Raw genomic sequence first — 19,383 nt, forward strand, 5'->3', positions numbered from 1 at the left:
GGAGAGAAACCTTTACCTGGGATAAAATCGCCCCCTCCAGGATATGATCCCACAGTGCCTAATATTCATGAGGCTGGTTCCAGCCCTGCAGGGACCTTGTGAAGCAGCTCTTGCAATAAAAACTGCAGTCACCATCAGTACGACTCATTGCAGAATCTCTGTCTGTCATTTGGATTACCCAAGCACAAGCTTTAATTATAATCTGGTTTGTAGGTGTCTCATGCTCTTGGTTGTTTCCCAAAGTGAGTATGCAAGAGGACAGAGTGGAAGTATCTCTGGAGTTGAGCACTCAGTATTGCACCCTCTGTTCCCAATTATACAGCAGCAAACTGCAACACCAAAGTAGGAGCAAGGCTCTCCCACAAGGCTAAAACAGGGAAGGGACAGATGGCTTAGTGAAACAGAGCACAAGACCCAGGAGCACAGGGCACACGAGCTGGGTGCAAGCCCAGGCCGGGGGCTGCTGTGCGGTGCTAGCTGCGGCGTGCTGGCATGTACGTGTACATCCTTTCTATCCAGGCGCTAACGCGGGGAGGAGAGAGCTGCTGCTGCCCGCGGCGCGTCTGCCCCCGGCCGGGCAGAGCCGGCGGGGCTCGGCCGGGCAGAGCCGGCGGGGCTCGGCCGGGCAGAGCCGGCGCCGGGCGGCGGCAGCTCCCGCTTCTGGGGGGCGCCGCGGATGGCGAACATCGGGAACGAGCCGGAGGCGGTGGGGTGGGAGAGCGGAGAGAAGAGGGAGGGGAGGAGAGGGTTGAGGGAGGAGAAGGGGAGGGGACAGCCAGGAGTCGGGGTGGGGTGCGGGAGGGAGCAGCGGAGATAATAAAGCCGGGGAGAAGGGGCAGAAGGGCGGGGGGAGCCGGGGGGAGCCGGACGCGCGGGGATGGGGCTGAGGGCTGGGGGGCCGGGGGCGGCCGTGCCCGGCGGGGCCATGGTGCCCGGGCGGCGGCGGCGGCTGTGAGCGGGCGTCGCCATGGGCTGCGGGGGCAGCCGGGCCGACGCCATCGAGCCCCGCTACTACGAGAGCTGGACGCGGGAGACCGAGTCCACCTGGCTGACCAACACGGACTCCGAGAGCCCGCCGGAGGGCGGCAGCGCCGAGGGCCCCGGCCGGGAGCAGGGCGGCCCGCGCCCCGGTGAGTGCGGGGGACGCGGGCGGGCACCGCGGGGAGGGGAACGGCGGCCACACCGTGTGTGTGCACCTAGACAAAGTGTGTGTGCACCTAGACACCGTGTGTGTGCACCTAGACATCCTGTGTGTGCACCTACACACCGTGTGTGTGCACCTAGACAAAGTGTGTGTGCACCTACACACCGTGTGTGTGCCCCTAGACACCGTGTGTGTGCACCTAGACAAAGTGTGTGTGCACCTAGACATCGTGTGTGTGCACCTACACACCGTGTGTGTGCACCTAGACAAAGTGTGTGTGCACCTAGACATCGTGTGTGTGCACCTACACACCGTGTGTGTGCACCTAGACATCCTGTGTGTGCACTTACACACCGTGTGTGTGCACCTAGACATCGTGTGTGTGCACCTACACATCGTGTGTGTGCACCTAGACATCCTGTGTGTGCACTTACACACCGTGTGTGTGCACCTACACACCGTGAGTGTGCACCTACACCTGCTGTGTATACACCTAGACACGCTGTGTGTGCACCGACACCCGCTGTATACACACGTACACACACACGGTGTGTGCGCATGGATGGGGATGTACCCGTGTTCCTGCTGTGGGAAGAACGCTCTCCTCCACTCCAGCCCCTCCGCCAAGAAATGCAGGCGCCCAAGTCTGCTCTGAAGCCGCGGGGGCTCGGAGCGCTCGGAGCGCCTGGCCTGCCCGGCCAGCCCCGCCGGGAGCGGCCCCGGGACCGGGCAGCGCCGGGAGCGGCCCCGGGACCGGGCAGAGCCGGGACCGGGCAGAGCCGGGACCGGGCAGCGCCGGGACCGGGCAGAGTCGGGAGCGGCCCCGGGACCGGGCAGAGCCGGGACCGGGCAGAGCCGGGACCGGGCAGAGTCGGGAGCGGCCCCGGGACCGGGCAGCGCCGGGACCGGGCAGAGCCGGGACCGGGCAGAGCCGGGAGCGGCCCCGGGACCGGGCAGCGCCGGGAGCGGCCCCGGGACCGGGCAGAGCCGGGACCGGGCAGAGCCGGGACCCGGCGGCGCCGAAAGCGGCCCCGCCGCGCTCCGGGCTCGGGGCTACCAGAGCCGGTTCGGGCTCTAGAGATCCTCTGGCGGCGCTCGGCTACGAGCGAGAGCGTTGGGACGCCGTCAGCTGTGGAGCTATGTTATCGAAAGGGAAGAGAACTCGATCCTTGTGGCTCTTGCTGTGGAATATGTGGCTTTTTCTTTTGCAAGACAAGTAACTTAGGAAATAAATTGAAATTAGGGAAGAGGCAGCTTTCTTCCACATTACCTCTGATGCCTTCTGATATACAGAAAGTTGACCAGAGGGTGGGTTGCACAAGAGCAGACCTGCCAGTTTGGATTTCCCAGTTCTTGTCAGTATGCTACATCCCAAGTTGTGCACCTGAGATGTTACAGAAGCGACAGATGGGAAAGGGATTGAGGAGCTCTGATCTGATGAGCAGTTTGAAATTATTCAAGAATTATTGTGTATTGCAGCAGCATCTAGAAATCTCAGCTTAAGTCCAGAGATTCATTGTGCTAGATATTGTACAAATGGTTGCTGCCCAGAATAATTATAATTTCCATATAAAGCAGTAAATGCTTATAGGCAGGTTCAGATGAAAAGAAGTAGCTTTACAGACTTTTTGTAGAAAGTAACAAAGCACCAGTGCAGGAGTGAAAATTCACAAAGGTGGGCATCACAGGCCAGCTGGAACAGGAAGACCACAACTCTCTGCTGACCAAAATATGATAGGGAGGGAGAAGTCACAAAGAGTCTATGTTGTACTCCTAAAGGCTAAAGAAAGACTCTGTCATAGTCACATGGGAAATGATGAGAATTTGAAGGGGAATGGGTCTATGAAATACCATATTAAAGAAGATTAGATAAGGAATTTAAGGAGGTTCAAGATTATGCTGATCAGTAAGTTCAAATGACAGGTAACAGTGTCATCTCCAGGGAAAACTAAACAGTGTTACATTTTTATCCACACTTATCATTATCTTAGCCATGTTTACCTTGAGTTGGTGCCTAAACATGATAAACAGAAGCTAGACAGTCCAAGATCTGACTCGGAATAGGAGGTAATAAAGAGGTAGATCAGTAAGTATTCTTAGTAGAAACCTGTGGTAATTGACTTTGTGTTTAGAGATGAGAATACCAGGGATAAGAAGAGAGCAACACTTGAGACCAATGGAGACTGATGAGGGCATGAAAAGCTTTACAAGAAAACCTTTCAGAAGAAATTAGAAGAAAGATGATGAGGAAAGGACAGAGTAGAAGCAGAAACAATGAATAAGACTTCAGTTAGGTCAAGATTCACTCTTCAACAGAGCTGTGGTGGCAGCAGTTTAAGGAACCAGAGGAACACACACTGCTCCAAATTAGTGCCTCAAAAGTCATAAAGTACTTAATGGAGAGCTGTTGTATGGTAAGGTTTGAGGTAGGGAAGGAATAGTGATAAGGAGAGGTACTCCGGTACTAGAAACAGCACTTTAAGTGAATTTACAGATGAAAGGGAGAGAAAGAGCAATTGGAGGGGCAAATGTGGTCAAATATAAGACATGAAGAGGAATGCATGCGTTTATTGTGAGAACTGAAAACTACCTTAGAGTAAGAGACAAAAAGGAAGGGTAAGGGAGGGGACAAGAGCAGGATGGGAGAGGTGGGGAAATGGGAGATGACACTGGCACAAGGCAAGGTAGGAAGGCGCTGTAACTGGGACACAGGAAGGGAGGAGGCAGCCAGGGAAGGGGGCACCAGCCAAACGAGGATGGAGAAAGAGGATGAAGTTCTTCTCTTTCATTTTTCATTTGGAATAAATCAGCAAAATTCTGTGAAGAGAGAGACATAGAGATAGGATAAAAGAAATATTTTGGGAAAAGAGAAAAAATTTTAGGGAAAAGACAAAAGCAGTAAGAGTGGTTGTGATTGCAAACATGTCTCAGTTGTAGAAAAAACAACAGAACTGGACATCAAAATGTAAAGAGGAGTCAATTACTCAGAAATGTCGTGTATACAGAATCAAAGAGTGTATCAATGAAGAAAGGGTTAGTAACTACCATACATTAATCTTAGTAATTTCATACCACCACAGATTTCATCATATGCTTCTCTCTTTTCAGCTAGTACATTCAGATTTCTGTGCCCGCTCTCATTGGAACTATATGTATTTCTGTAGCCAAATGTTTGTACCTTTATCAAAGCATTTTGAAAGTTTAAATATTATTAAATTGATAGGGAAGTATTGAGGTATTTATTAGTTGCTGTAACATACCTAAAACAAGAGAGATGGTCTTAGGTTCATGAAAAGTGACTTGGGTCATGAGAAGTCACCAACAGACACAGATATAGGTGGTTGTAACTTTTATAATAATGCATATTATGTAACTTGATAGTATTGCAGTACACTGCTAAGGCTTTGGCAATGAGGAATAGGGCAAGCAGGTGTGGATGAAGAAGGATAGAAAAGTAATAAATAACTTCATGAAGCACTGCAGGTGCTGGAATTGAAAGGAATTTTCTGGAAAATAAGAGTACGTACTGTTCATACAATGAGTGGCTTCTTTGGGGGAGAAAAAAAGGAAAGAATCAGAGTGAGCCCTTACAATAAAGCAATTTCCTGAAGAACATCATTGCTATGTGAGCAAAGAACTTTTCACAGGACTGAGCTACTGCATAGGCTATAGCTGGAGGAAATAATAGACGACATTTCTGCTTAGTAACCGTTCCTTGATCCTTGCAACTCTTTGCACAAATTGCTTTCTCTTTAGAGGGTCTGATTCAGCTAAGTGGAAGTGTTAGCAAAGTAATGACTTTCGGAGGAAGAAATAATCTGTGGGTACAGATGAACTCCCAGGGCAGTCACCACGGGTTGCACACAAACCATGGGAAAAAGGTCACATTCACAAAAAGCACACAAAAATTGTCAAGTATTTTGAAACATGTTTGCACAACCTGTTATATTGTATTGGGATAATGTATGAAATGTATATGTATATGTATATACCCAAATGCTGAAATGTATATGTATATGTAGACATGCATGTATATGTATATCCTAGAAATTTAAGATGTACAATTTACCACCAGAAACCAGAACTGTAAATGTATTCTATAAACATTCAATACAAACTAGCAAAAATTAATTTTGTTTGTTTTAAAGCAGGTTTAAAGCCATCTTATTTCTTCTTTCTATTTTCACTGACTAAGTTAGCTGCTGTATTCAATGATTTTTCTTTTATTATACCTGAAAGTGCTTCAGAGTGGATATGGTTTGTTGTCTTGTGGTCAGAGAGACTTTACAATCAATTTACCCCATGGGCTGTAAGTACCTTAGGAAAGGATCTCTTACTCTTACTACTGTTTTCCCACAGCAATCAGCACAATAAGACCCCAGTCTTTAATAGAGATTGTTATTGAAATGCAAATAAAAGTAATTAATTTTTAAATTATGTAGCAACCAAGTAAAAAATAATTCTCTCATCTTAGAATGGAAAAGTTGAATACTGATTGCCTCAGGACTGACTTCTTCCTCATCTACTAAGTTGTTTGTTGACTTATCATGATGTCACACACAGTATCAGATTTAAAAAAAAAAAAAACATTTTGTTCTTTGAACTTTACAATTTTTCCTTAGTGAAGTAATATTTTTTCCTGAGGCATATTAAAGAAAACATTATCCGTGTTTCACAGACTCCCCGATGTACTCAGAAGGAAAACTTGCCTATGGCATCAGCAAAGGTAACTGCAGTAAGTGGTCTTCCAGGAATGAAACCTGCAGTTCAGGATCAATGAAGACATTTGCAAAATAGCTGTGAAATGGGAGGGCAGTCGAGCCCTTTGTAAAAGAAATAGAGCAAATCAGAGGAATACAGGAGAAATTTTATCACTGTCTAGCAACCTGGCTGGCTAAGAGTTTATCTTGCATAATTGCCCTAGCATGCGTGTTTATGAATGATTCTTGCTCTGCTCTCTGGGGCTGAACGCCTGGCTCATGATGTTGCTCCGCTGTTTTCTGGTCGCCGACAACTCCGGGACGTTTTATGGACCAAGCTCATCATTTGCAGCTAGGCTTTGGTCAAGCCTCAGGATGCAAAATGCGGCGTTTCAGAGGCAGCCTTTGGCAGGGAGGTTTTGGGCAGCGGGTTTCGCACGGGGCGCGCAGAGCCGCAGCCGGGGCCGGGCTGAGCGAGCCGCGGTTGCCGCGACAACGGGGCTGGCGCTGCCGGACCGCGCCGCCTGCTCCGCTCCTCCTTCGCCCGGTGTACGCGCAGCCAGGAGCTTAGCAAACGTCAACAAGCAAGCGTCAGGCTGCAAATTAAGAACCCGGTGCAGCAGAGTGTTTTTCATTAATTGGATTGCAGAGAAATATTTAATAAACCATCTGTTTTAGGTCAAGAGGTAAAGATGGATTAGCGCAATACGTGGCTGTATCAGGATCTCTTTGTGCTCTTATGGTCTTATGTTCTTTTATTAATGGGTTGTTTCAAAATCTGGTTTGTTTAGTAAACAACTATGACAGTAATTCTGATGTGATATTTTCAGGAGATAGCCTTATTACAGTTCAGAGTTACAGTAAAAGTGAATAAATGCAGCCCTTCTGGACTGTAGACATATTGCAGCAATTCCCTTTCAATCTTCGTCCAGACCTTGGGTATAATGATGTATTGTGTTTGCGGGGCAATGCTTTGTAGAGGGGAGCAGGGTACAGGGTTGGTTTCTGTGAGAAGCTGCTAGAAGCTTTCCCCACGTCCTGAAGAGCCAGGCAGCTCCAAGATGGACCCACCACTGGCCAAGGCTTAGCTCATCAGCAATAGTAGTAACACCTTTGGGATAAGACATTTAAGAAGTAAGTGGGGCAAGAACCTGCAGAAGAGCAGCTGGAGAGAGGAGTGAGAATATGTGAAAGCAGCACCTTTGCCATTTCCCGTTCAACACATTGTTGTGGGTTGACCTGGGCCAGATGTCAGGCACCTACCAAAGCACTCACTCACTCCCCTCCACAGCTGGACAGAGGAGAGAAAATTTAATAAAGGGTTCATGGGTTGAGATAAGGACTGGGAGAGAGATTACTCAAAAATACTGTCACTGGCAAAACAGGTTCAACTTAGCGATATGAAGTGAATTTACTATATGAACAAAATCAGAGCAGGATAATGCGAAGTAAAATAAGCCCTGAAAAACACCTTCTCCCCACCTCTCCCTCCTTTCCAGCTCTACCTCCTCCCCCAGTGGCTCAAGAAAACCAGGAATGGGGGTTGTGGTCAGTTCATCACCCGAGGCTTCTCCTGCTGTCAGGGAGGGACAGGAATCCTTCCCCTGTTGCACTGTGGGGTCCCTCTCACAGGAGACAGTTCTCCATGAACTTCCCCAATGTGAGTCCATCTCATGAGCAACAGCTCTCTGTGAACAGCTGCAGTGTGTCTATCCCATGGGCAGCTGTCCTTCCAATACTGCTGCAGTGTGGGTCACCCATCCATGGGTGCAGTCCTCCAAGGACAGGCTGCTCCAGTCTGGGGGCAGGGGCCTCTCTCCACTGGCTCTTCCACAGGGTCACAGCCTCCTCCAGGCAGCCACAGCTCCAGCGTGGGTCTCATCCACAGGTGCAGGTGGATCCCTGCATCCCTTGGGACCTCAGTGGGCTGCAGGAGCACAGCTGCCTCCCCATGGGCTGCACCAAGGGCTGCAGAGGAATCTCAGCTCCAGTGCCTGGAGCACCTCCTGACCCTCCTCTGCTGACCTTGGTGTCTGCAGGGTTGTTCTCACTCTGCGCTTCTCTGGCAGGAAAATTACCACTACACTACAACCTTTGTCTGGATTTTCTTGTACAGTACATCACAGACTAGGGGTTTGCTCGGCATAGAAGCCAATCAAGAATTGCTCCACAAGAGAGCATTGAAATTATTGGAAAAAATCAGACTCAGATGATAAATACAACTTTTTGTAATGACCATATTTTTCAGCCCAACCCTAGATGTTAATTCTGCCATTCCATATATTTTCACCTTTGTCATTTGATGGTTTAATTTCACATTTCAGTTAAAAAATGGCACCAATACTTATTTGGCCCATCAGATCATGCTAAACAGTCTACCCCACCACCTCTGGAAGTATTTTTAATTAATTGTTTTTTAGTAAATATCTACTGCCACAAAAAAAAAAAAAAAAAAAAAAAAAAAAAAAAAAAAGGAAGCATCCATAGATAGCAGAACTTAAGTAAAAATGTGAAAGATAATTAAAAAGATAATTAAGAGATGAGAATTTTTTTTCTATTATGACCCTTCAGCCTGCTCTTCTGTGAGATGTGTCAGACCCAATTGCTGGGAAAACTTCAATCTTGTTTGAGAGTAGGTGGTTCAGATACTGCATGAAGCCTCCTGACCAGTCCTTGTGTCTCAGGTGGGAGCAGCTACCTCTCAGACCTGTGACAGGAAGGGAGGGCAGGGGCTGGACAGGGTTCTCCAGGTGCTTCCTCCTTCCGCAGCAGCCTCTCCATTGCCTCTGGGATTTTCTCAAAACACTGCAAAAATTGTAAGACCAGCCAACTTAAGGTGTGATAATCTTTCCACAAAATCTGTCAGGCTTTGATTAGCATCCATTTAGTTAGTGATCGATAGTCTTTATAAACCCTCCCTACAGTCTAAAGCAGACCTGCTAGGATTGATCACCCACAGTTTACCCCAGTACAATAATTTGCCCACTGATAAAGTAAATTTGCTAAAAATGTCACATATAGGAGGACTTGAATTACATGAAAGGCTTTCCCAGCTGTCACAGTACCAGAAAGCAGAAAGACTGTTGAGTATCAATAGAGATGATTTGCAGGAAGATTAACTGGAACCACAAAATTACTTCCCTGTGAAAAAAACCCTCTTTTTCGCCACATTGAAATCTTTAAAGGCAAAAATATTCCTAGTTACTGAGAGCCAAAGGTCTGTCATTAACTAAAGGAAAGGGTTTTAAACTGTCTCTGCAGCAGGTGGTGGGGAGGAGGGATGGTGAGAGAGGGACAGTGTCTGAAAGGGTTTGAGCAGGAAACCTGAGTCGTGGTTTTGTCAATGGCAGATCCTGCCTGCAAAATGCTAAGAAGGAAATTGCTCAGCAAAATTACTCTTTTTGTGGAAATAGCACTCTTTCTGTCATCCCAGCCTTTATATCCTGGTCCAGTATATAAATGGTTTTTTCTTTTCCTTGGAATGTATTTACACTTTCCAGCCAGTTCTAATTCTGCATTTTCTAGTTTAGGAATGTAGAATTCACAGCAAACAATTAAAAATTTAATTAGCTTTAAGCAAAGATTCATGACAATCTCAAAGCAGAAGAGCAATATATTGTATACAAGAAAAACAGATAAGGGTGCAGTTTACCTTGTTGTTCATTGATTAAAATTTCTAAAATTTCCACATAAAGCACATACTGCAGTAATTCAGCGTTGAAGTGGCCAAAATCTCTTTTCTTTAACTGTAATCAGTTCTACAAATATGTCTCTTCATAGAAACAGAAATTATATTGCTAGTTGCAACCTTTTTCCCTCAGATGTTCCTGCAGATTAAAACAGATTGCAGTTAAAAGAAACATGGGATCGAAAGTTGGGTTTTATCTTAAATCAAATCTGTAATACTTAAGACTCAGGAACAGAATGATCAAAACCAGCAGTTTATTGTAAAGCTTTTTCTTTAACCTGCACCAAGCAGCCCTCTTTTCTGGAGTACAGAACCAGATCTCTCTGGCTGTGTGGTAAGTGCATACATTTTTCAGCAATTGTCTCACATGAAACAAGTAGTTTGGTCCTTTGCTGTGCACAAAGAAATAATGCAATAAGGCAATTTTATCTTCTGATGAATACATTGGAAAATAACACACCAGTCTGCTTCCCTGGACTGCCACAATGCATTTTCTGTGCTGTTTAGGAAAAATCCAGCTTAAAAGTAAGTCAAAGAGGTAGATGAAGGAGTGGTGTTTTACCAATTAACATGGGTAACTGGGGGCTGTGAGGCAGAACTTCACATTTTAAGTCTTTCCTGAGTCCACTGAGCTCCTCTGCATTGCTGTTTGCTTAACTGAGTCTATAATTTTAAGCAGGTGATTAAAAGAAAGCAATGTTGAGCCTCATTCCTTCTGGGAGATGGGAGATTTAGGCTAGTTGGTCCAGATGCATGCTAGCTACTGAAGAGAAAAATAAGCAGCCCATTCTTTATTGACTGACTGAAATATTTTGATTGTGGTTTTTTTTACCCGTTTCTTAACAGTGTGTATAGTTGTGTTTCTGTCTTTGTACATTTTGTCTGGTTATTGTCCTCATGTTGCAATTTTCAGTTTTGGAAACTGTTAGCATTTCCCAAGTGGGCCATCAGAATTGTTTCAAGCACTTGCAGTACTAAAAGCATGAATATCTGACATTTGCACAATGCTGATGCCTGAGCGCTTTCTGAATGTTTACACTGTGTGTGGAAAAGATGGAAAAATGCAAGGGATTTATCCAGAAGATAGCTGATGGCTGATGGCATTAAGTTTTAATGTAGTTACTGCCTTCATTTTCAGGTGAACATTAAATGTGAGTGATGACTTTTTCACATGCATACAGATACTTTAAAGCCAAAGCACTTTATGATCATAGTTACTCTGGCTAAGTCAGCAGTATCCTTCTGTGTATTCATGGACTGTAAGGCTGGGAATGCCACCAGGCCATACAGCCCACTGGACTTTCCTGAATTAATTCCCATAGGGAACATACCTTTGGGACATTGAGACTGAATTTACAGCTTTCCAGTGGTTGACATTTTCTCCAAGTCTTTGTAAATTATCCCAGTAGTCAATCACTATTTTTTAAAACAAATGTGCAGTGTACAACTTGGAGCATTTAACTTCAATTCCAGCTGCTGAACCTTGGTAAGCAAAACTGAGGAGTCATTTCAGCTCACATTTCATGTACCTTTAAATGCTTTTCATGAGGATTTATATTTAGTCTGCCTAAATATTTTTGCTGCTCCACAGTACGATTAACTGAAAAGATACATTTTGCTAATTTAAAACTCCATGTGTGATTAGCTAGGTAATAAGACTGATAGTAATGCTTTCCATGTCCATGCTGGAATGAGAGATATTTTATTAGCACATCCCAAAGGAGAAAGAAAGCCCAGGTGAATGAGAGGGAGAGAAAGAGCATGTGAGTACCTACAGCTGTAAGGCACTGCTCAGAACAGGGTGGGTGCTGCTGTGGGAAGGATGACCGAGAGAGCAGCCTGCTGCTTGTTTTCCATCTCACACAATGGTCTTCTGTAAAAAGAACTTCTTTCTTGGCATTTTAAGGATAGGTTTAGACAGGAACTGAGCCAAAAGCCAGCACTTTTAGAAAACAAGCTGATTTGCTGTAATTTGGACTCATGATATAAGGTAGTGTGCACCAAGTGCATAATTTTAAAAATGTATTTTTCATGGGATTTTTTGAAACACAGCTGGTATATTTGCATGTAGAAAAACAAATGCCCACACTCTCTATCCTTCTAAAATCCAGTACTATGAAAATCAGTACTATGAAAAACACTTCAGAACTTTACTTTTTGTGTGTCAGTTTTTCAGTTTGGAGTAAGGAGTGATCTGTTTCTGGCACATCATGTGGCACTGATTAGTTGCTTAATCCTTCCTGTGTCATTTTCCCAAGCAAAAGATGTACTCAAAGCTGTCAAGGTCTTCCAAAATATTGCTAATACTTATTCCAATAAGCAGTGAAAATATAGCGAAAACCAGATTCTTCTATCTTGTTCCAGTTATCAAAATTTGTACCTTCATACATTAAACTCTGTTGTCTTTCTGAAGCCCTTGCCTAGTACCACGATTGCAATTCTCTCAAGTTTTGTATCTTCCCTTGATGGTCAGGCCGGTTCCCTAAAATTCATCTTCTGGAATCTATTTGCCATGAACAGCCCTTTGTCTGGAGATTTGAAATGATCACACATTTGTTAAAGAATGTTGCAGCATGCTTTTCCTATTCAGGATAAATATAAATTTTATATTCACCTTTATTTCACAGACATAGTTGCAACACTGTTAAATTTGTTTACAAGATAGTTATTCTGTGATTCTGTATCCTTAAAATAGAAATATACCAATATGCAAAGATTTAGCACGTACTTGGGAAGTTAGGCCATGCAAGTGATATCAAGGTTTGCAGCTTGAGAGTTTGTTTGTTCTTTAGGATGAGCTCACTTCAAAAAAGTATCCCTCTGTAAGTATGGAGGAAGGCACAGAGCTCCTGGCTGCCTCCCCACACCAGTGGTGTGCCTGGGCATGGCTCAGCCCTGCCTGCCTGAAGACAGCTTTGGAGAGACTTCCAAAATGTGTGGAAAGTGAAAATGTGTTTGTTGTATTTTGCTTCATGGTCTATAATTCATATCACATTAGAGTTCAGAGAAATCATTCTGGAAAATTATTTTGGAAGCAAATTTATTGCATTATTGTCTTTACTGATACAAAACATTGTTTCTGATAATATTTTCCTGCTGCAGTAGGTCATCCCTCTGTAAATCTGGGTACCTTATCTTAGCTCACAAACTCACTCTGATATGCTTGAAAGTTTTTAAATTGTTTCTTGTTAGGTAAAAGAGCTATTGCATATTTCCTGAGCACCTGGCCTCATCCCTGAGGCTACTGCTTTGGAGGAAATGACTTAAACTTGACTTTTGTCACAGCCCCCACTCCATTTTTTATTGGATCCTTGCTATGTATTTTTTTTGCAGCCAAAGTGTGCACCAGCCCTCAGGCCTGCAGATGCATGGCTTCCCCAAAAATATACTGTTTCAAATCAGGAAAATAAGTAAAGAAAACAGATGTTTCAGGGCTTTCTTTTTACCACTCTGTAGCATTAAATGCAAGAAATCGGTGATGATTGCAAACACATATTTCCTCTGGAAGCACCTGTATGTGGTGATAACACTTTCCATTTGCCTTCACTGTGAGTTTTTCAGAGTCCATCTTTACAGTGCAAGCATCTTTTTTGGCAGGTGTTTTCTAAACCAGCATCTTATACATTATACATGAGATAACACTCATGATAAATAAAAAAAGGGTCTTGCTGAACTAGAAAATGGAACCCTGCTGGTTTGTTCATAGTCAATTCCAAAGGCATAAATTTAGCTAATCAACAGCAACCTGCTCTAAACAAATGTATGCTTGTTACTCCATAACAGAACACCTGACAGCACAGGGTCTCATGGGTACCGGGTCGGATCTAGAGAATGTTTGGGTCAGAATTCATGTTTTGGTCACTACCTGTTGCTTTAAAATGAAGTGGGAGAATACCATGGCAAACACACATGGAATGATTTTCTCCACAAATAATTGATTCTTCTGGCTAAGATTAACTTTGTCTCCTTACTCCAAAGCTTCATATCCTGCCCAAACTTCTTGACAGCATTAGCTACTGCAGCATTGCTGATTTTCTTAGTCACAGAAATCAGGTCATCTTGAACCTTACTAAAACTTACTCTTCTGATTAAGCCTGAGCAGGAGATCCAGGCAGATCTGCCTATGTGTAATTTGTGGTTTGAGAAGTTTCCTGTGGTCCTGATATTTAAAGGTTACAGAATTGTCCCTTCTGGATCTCTTTTCTGTCTCTCTGTGCCAGGTGTCAATTCATGACACAACTTTGTTTTTTAGACTAGTTTTCATTCACAAATTGTATAAATTAGGTGATTTCCCCCATTTCACATCTTCTTTATACAAAGGTGATACGAAAATCTTCATACAAAAATCTGGTTAGAAAGAGTTAAGAGTAAAAATTTCTTCTCCTCTTTATGAAATACTGTTACTAAGAATAATTTGAATTCTTAGATGTAACCAGTCTGTATGAAGAACTAGAGCAACATGTATGCAATGTTTATCCTTGGTTATCATTAGTGTTGTTATTTTAATAAAAGAGATCAGAAAAAAATAAGAAAATAAGAAATGCAGGTCTAATGTCTTAAATTTTCATTCTGTATTTTATGTTTTCACTGACTTCTCTGTGATTAACACCCTATCTACTAAAATAATTATTTTCAAAGTTTTCTTAGACAGCTTCCTCCCCTTGTAAATGTGAAGGGGGAGGTTTAGAGTTATATGATTTAAGCATCTTGAATGGACATAAGCTTGCAAGTCTGAGAGCAATTTTTCAGACTGCAGTTTTAAATATCTATCTCCTAAACTACAAAATAGGGATGATGCCATCTGAGAATTTATGAAAACTCATTCAAAATTTTAAAATTGTCATGTTTGTTTTGTTTTATTGGAGAGCACAACAAGCTAAGCTGCTTTCAGCTGCTTGTTCTGATTCCTCTGCTACCTCTCAAGTTGTGCCAGCCTGACTGCTTGCGTCATTGTGGAAAGAATAAAGTCTAGGATTGATTTCAGTTTAAAATAACCCTTTTTTCCCCTGATGCTACTGAAAAAAGCTTTTGTCAAGCTCCAGCCTAAGAGATTTCTATTGGCATGGTAAGAAAGGCAAGATTTAGTGTGCCTGTGCAGTCTAGCAAGCGAAGAGGAAGGTGGTAAACATTGCCATGGGAGGACAAGTTCTTTTAGGCACACTTTGTGCTGGAAAGGTACACTTGGATTTATGAATTTATGAGCAATGGGGCTGCTCAGGGGTGTTTTCCCTGTGGTCATTGAGAGAAAACTCATGTGTGTTCCTTACAAATAAACCTGATTAGATGCAGTGAAATGCCTGCCACTTGTCATCCATTCCTCCCCTCAGAGGGAGCAGCCCCAAACCCCAACCAGCCATTCCTGAGGGAAGAGTCCCCAGCACGGTCGTGGGCATTTAATAATTACCCAGAAACCCAGGGTTTGTGAACGGGGCCCTGAGAATATTGTAGCCTTGCCAGTTCACTTGAAAGTAAAACGTGTGTTTGACAGAGCAATGAGGTGGGATCTGCCATAGACTTTTGGCAGGGTTGCCATGAATGAGAAGATGAGAATGAGAACAACATTAATGAACCCGTTTATTTAAATGTCTACAGTGATTTAACAGCACTGATGTAAACTGAAGCTCTACCATGAAAGACCAAGGAGATTATTTACCAAACCCCTGCTGTGAGGATGGCATAAATATCTCAACAGTTCGCTTGTTTTAAACCACACTGAGGCAAGACCCCTAGTATTGCCATCCTGCTGGCTTTTAAATTCCAATAGCACATAAGAGAGTTAACTCTTCCTTTTTGTGTACAGTGGCAAATCCCAAATAGCAATGCAAAAATATTTGCTATTTTAAAAGCAACCCTGTGTTCCTAATACTTTCTAAACATCATTTATGTTTTGCAATCATCATTTTGTGTTATGTATTTAGTCTATAAAATAGGTGTTGCTTTATGGATTACTAACAAATTTTGTGCTTTTAACACCACTGCCTCTGTATTCTCACTGTAATTTCTTCTTGGTGTTCATACATAATGAGCAAGTCACTGAAGCCACAGGGTGTTGCCCACTGTCTAAATCATCTATTTGCTATGAAAATGAATTCTAAAATAGTTTCTTAACTTCAGAATAGCAAACATATAGTGGAAGGCTCAAATACTGATACCTGGTTTATATTTGACAAGTATTGCAAAAAAAAAAAAAAGGCACATTCCTGCAATGCAGGATGCAGCAAGTATGCTCAGGCTGCAAAATAACAGAGATAAAAATGAATCAGATATACTATTTTCAGGATTGAGATTTTCCATCAGCCTCTGGAAATGGATTAAGGTAAGAAAAATTTTTCTGTGCAAGACCAAAAGATGCAACACCATCTGATAAATGAACAATTGGACTTAATAACAAAATGGCTTTTTAGCTGACGGATATTTCACCAGACAATTTAGTCAGAGGCCAGATGGCCAGAGACACACGGTGGAAAGTAATTTCATAGGATGACTCCAGAGAAGGTAAAACTCCTCCTTTGGATGTCTGAAATGTCAAAGGCTCGATTAATTAATTAATTAGTATGTAATTCCTAGTGCAGTTTGCCTGTGCTCAAGCTTGTTCTCAGAGCTGCCAGGGGAAGCAGCGGCCTCCTGGCTGAGCTCTGACTCGTGGCTCGTTGCCTCCCCATCTCCCTTGCTGACAGCTGCTTTTGTCTACAGCATCAGCCTCTGCCGCCTACTGCTCTGCACCAAGGCATTGCTTGCCTCTCCTCTGGTCCTGTGGGGTGATAGGAAGAGGTGAGACCTAAAACATAAGTAGGTGGGCAACTTTGGGAGATGCAGGAGTGGTGAAGTTTACTGTTGCCTTACTGAAGTTGCATCTAAACTTAGACACAAGAACAACATCAGTTTTTACATCTAGCAGAAAAGGCAGTTTACAAAGACAGAAGTATTTTTTAAAATAAATTATAATATTTTCAAGTTTCAGCTCATTATTTTTCTATCAAAAACTAGATGACAGCATTATTAGTTACCACCTCTACAAGTTAAAGTATCTTTGGAATACTCTGCCTCCATCTTCTGACTGCTCAGGGAAATGCAGTAACTAGTTTGTATTCAGACTTCTTAACTCAGAATCATAGAATGAGATCTTAAAGACTTTTTGATTTCACAAAATTTTATATATTTTCAAGAACAAGTCTTTGAATATTTGGTTGAAAATTTATTGAATTAAGTCATTGCCTTTGCTAGCTACTACTGACAAATATTGCTTTCTACTGACAAATTATCTTAAAGATTTCTGAAAAAGAATTCAGGGCTTCACTTTCTTTTAAATATCTTTAACACAGCACTTTAATTCCTGCCCGATTAATGTAGAAGTCTTTGATAACACAATCACTTCATACAGCAGTGGCTTGTCATTGGTTTTCCACATACTTTTCTCACTTAGTGTCTGTGACTCCTTAATTTTTCTGGATTTGATACCTGCTTTACCAGTTAGTAAATTTGCCTTCTTTTTTTCTGTTTTACATAAAGCTCTTAATAAATAAGCTTTGACAAAAACTAAATTGAGAGCAACAGTCATGCATCCCACTTACTCCTTGTATTTGGATTTCAGACCCAGAGCTGCAACCAGACACTGAGTGCTCTGCGCTCACCATAAATGACAACTGACTTTTGTTAATGTAGTGAGATGGGAAAATTCATCTATGCTGTCCAATATCATATTGTACAGTTCATGTGTATCCACACAGCTAAAGCAGAAAGCAAATTACTCATTTATTTGATTGCTGATAGACAAAACAACTTGTAATAACTTTTTTCTAAATTTCTCAACTTTAAATGGAAAAAATATTCAAGGCAAGGCCATGCATAGAGCAACCCTTCCATCCACATTGGTCTCATCTGTCATGCTCACATCTGACCCCTTCATTTCCCAGAACTGGAACAGATTTAAGGAGGCCTTCTCTGGGTCTTAAATTCAACTCTTGGTCATGCAAGGAGGTGTGTGTGTAGAGAAGTCAGTGGAGACCTGCAGGTGACAAAAATCTACTGATATGCTGCACTCATTGACTGTGTTCCCAAGTTTTCTGAGCCAATGTTTCACAGAGCAGTGAACCATAGGAAAAAGGCCAAATTATATCAAACGTGAGGATGAAGATGCCACAGGGAGGTAGACTGCTCTCACTATGGTACTGTAGCACACTTTGCATCACTGGCACAATCACAAAATGTGCCAAAATAGAGGGACAACAGAACCAGCTGCAAATTGACTGTCCAATTCCATGTGCCCTACTAGGTCTTCTGGAGGATGGGAAATTGGCTCACACAGCTGTATCTACAGCATCAGCCACAGCTGGAATGCTGAATGCTGAGAAGAGGAACAACTGTGGCTCTCAGTGTGCAAACCCCACAGTCATGGGAACTACAGCACAGAGACAGAATGGCTTCAGAACCACAGAGGTATGAGTATAATTATGTTCCCTATTGCCCAGCACTAGCTTCAACCAGGTCTAAGTTACTTTTGTGACAGCCTTTGTCTTTGCAGTGAAACTGTATTTAATGTCTTGAGATAAGAGAAAATGGTGCCAGGCTGCACTACAGGCATGCCATGATTGAGCTGAGCACCTCTGCAGTGCTTCATGCCTGAACAGCCAAAGAATTGATGTTGTATTTGTCAGTCAGAGTAACACACACTTGCTACAGTAAAAAAAAGCCCCCATGTTAATTTCTTTCAACTCAGTCCAGCTGTGGCATGTATTGTGCAAACTATTTAAATTAATTATCCAAAAAGGAACATGTTGTCCCTTAATTGATGTTCTGCTTAAAATATGTGCACTACATGAGCCCTGGTTCATTCAAAGCTGAACATGAAGCTTGAAAAAGTCAGTGTGTGTCTTTTTAATAACTTCAGTAGGCTTTGGATCAGGTCCTCCGCCCTGTTCCCCCTCACTTATGTGTTGTGTACATTGTATACATTGTAAGAGCAAGGCTTTGGGGCTACACCAAAGACCAGCCTTCTCCTGCCACAGCTGCCTACCCACCCACCTGTGTCCTGCAGGCTTCCACTTGCTGCCCTGTTTGCATAGCAACTGCTGAGCTGCTGCAGATTAAAGAAAGCCAAAATCTGTAGCTGGTTTACTGCTTCCTTGGTTTCTCATATGAGAAGGTGTTAGGTAAAAATTTGGGGAAAGGAGATTTCCTTGTCTTCTGGGTTATCTGCAGATGTAGCAGATAAAATCATTTACATGGTCCTTGGCATTTCTGGGGGAATCTCAATTTCTACCTTGAGAAGTGTTGTTGCTGCTTCCCCTGCTTTTTCAGGGGAGTCTCCTTTTACTACAATATCATCTAATTTCACATCTAGGGAGAGTGAGACAGCAAAAGTTTGGCAGTCACAAAATATACAGTCATGGGTGAATGTTTATGTCCCTGTGGGAATCTTTCAAAGGTACACTGCACTTCCTTCTGGGTAAGCATGAACAGAGTAAACAGAGCCTTGAGGTATTCCCAGAGTGGAATCAAAAATAACACCTTTTATGTCTAGTTTTGCCCTCTGTGAATAGGATGCTCCCTCAATTTGCATTACAGTTCCACAAAATTTGGCACAGCAGTAGTTAAAGGTGTAATATTGGCATTCAATCTCCTGCAGACAATGGTGAGTGGCCACTGTCCCCTCAGCTTCTTCACCATTCTCCAAGGTGAGAATGGTTTTCAATTGGTTTTCTTATCTGAACAATGCTGGTTGGATTGGTAGCCCTCTTAAGCATAATTTTTACCTTTTCTTCCAGTTTTTGCTTTATCTCCTTTTCTTTCTGTAACTGTTTGCACAGCTTCTCAGTTCCCAAAGATAGTAACAATTCCATTGTCTTCCTCCC

General features: G+C 43.1%; 1 protein-coding gene across 5 annotated transcripts in view; it reads left to right on the forward strand.

The window, feature by feature from the left end:
* The first annotated feature begins 888 nt into the window (after nt 1-888).
* BAALC (BAALC binder of MAP3K1 and KLF4) overlaps nt 889-19,383 on the forward strand; it is a 54,732-nt gene continuing 36,237 nt past the window's right edge. For 4 of the 5 annotated variants that reach the window (XR_014953447.1, XR_014953448.1, XM_085573937.1 and 1 more), the window contains exons 1-2: nt 889-1,130; nt 17,805-17,968. Coding sequence is in view for 3 of the 5 variants with exons in the window: in XM_085573937.1 (XP_085430063.1) it covers nt 968-1,130; nt 17,805-17,968 (327 nt within the window). In the remaining 2 variants the exon portion in view is untranslated. The remainder of the gene's footprint in view (nt 1,131-17,804; nt 17,969-19,383) is intronic. The other variant, XM_021546408.4, reaches the window with a different exon arrangement.

Source organism: Lonchura striata, chromosome 2, assembly GCF_050655825.1.
Source record: "Lonchura striata isolate lonStrDom1 chromosome 2, ASM5065582v1, whole genome shotgun sequence".
Lineage (NCBI taxonomy): Eukaryota > Metazoa > Chordata > Aves > Passeriformes > Estrildidae > Lonchura > Lonchura striata.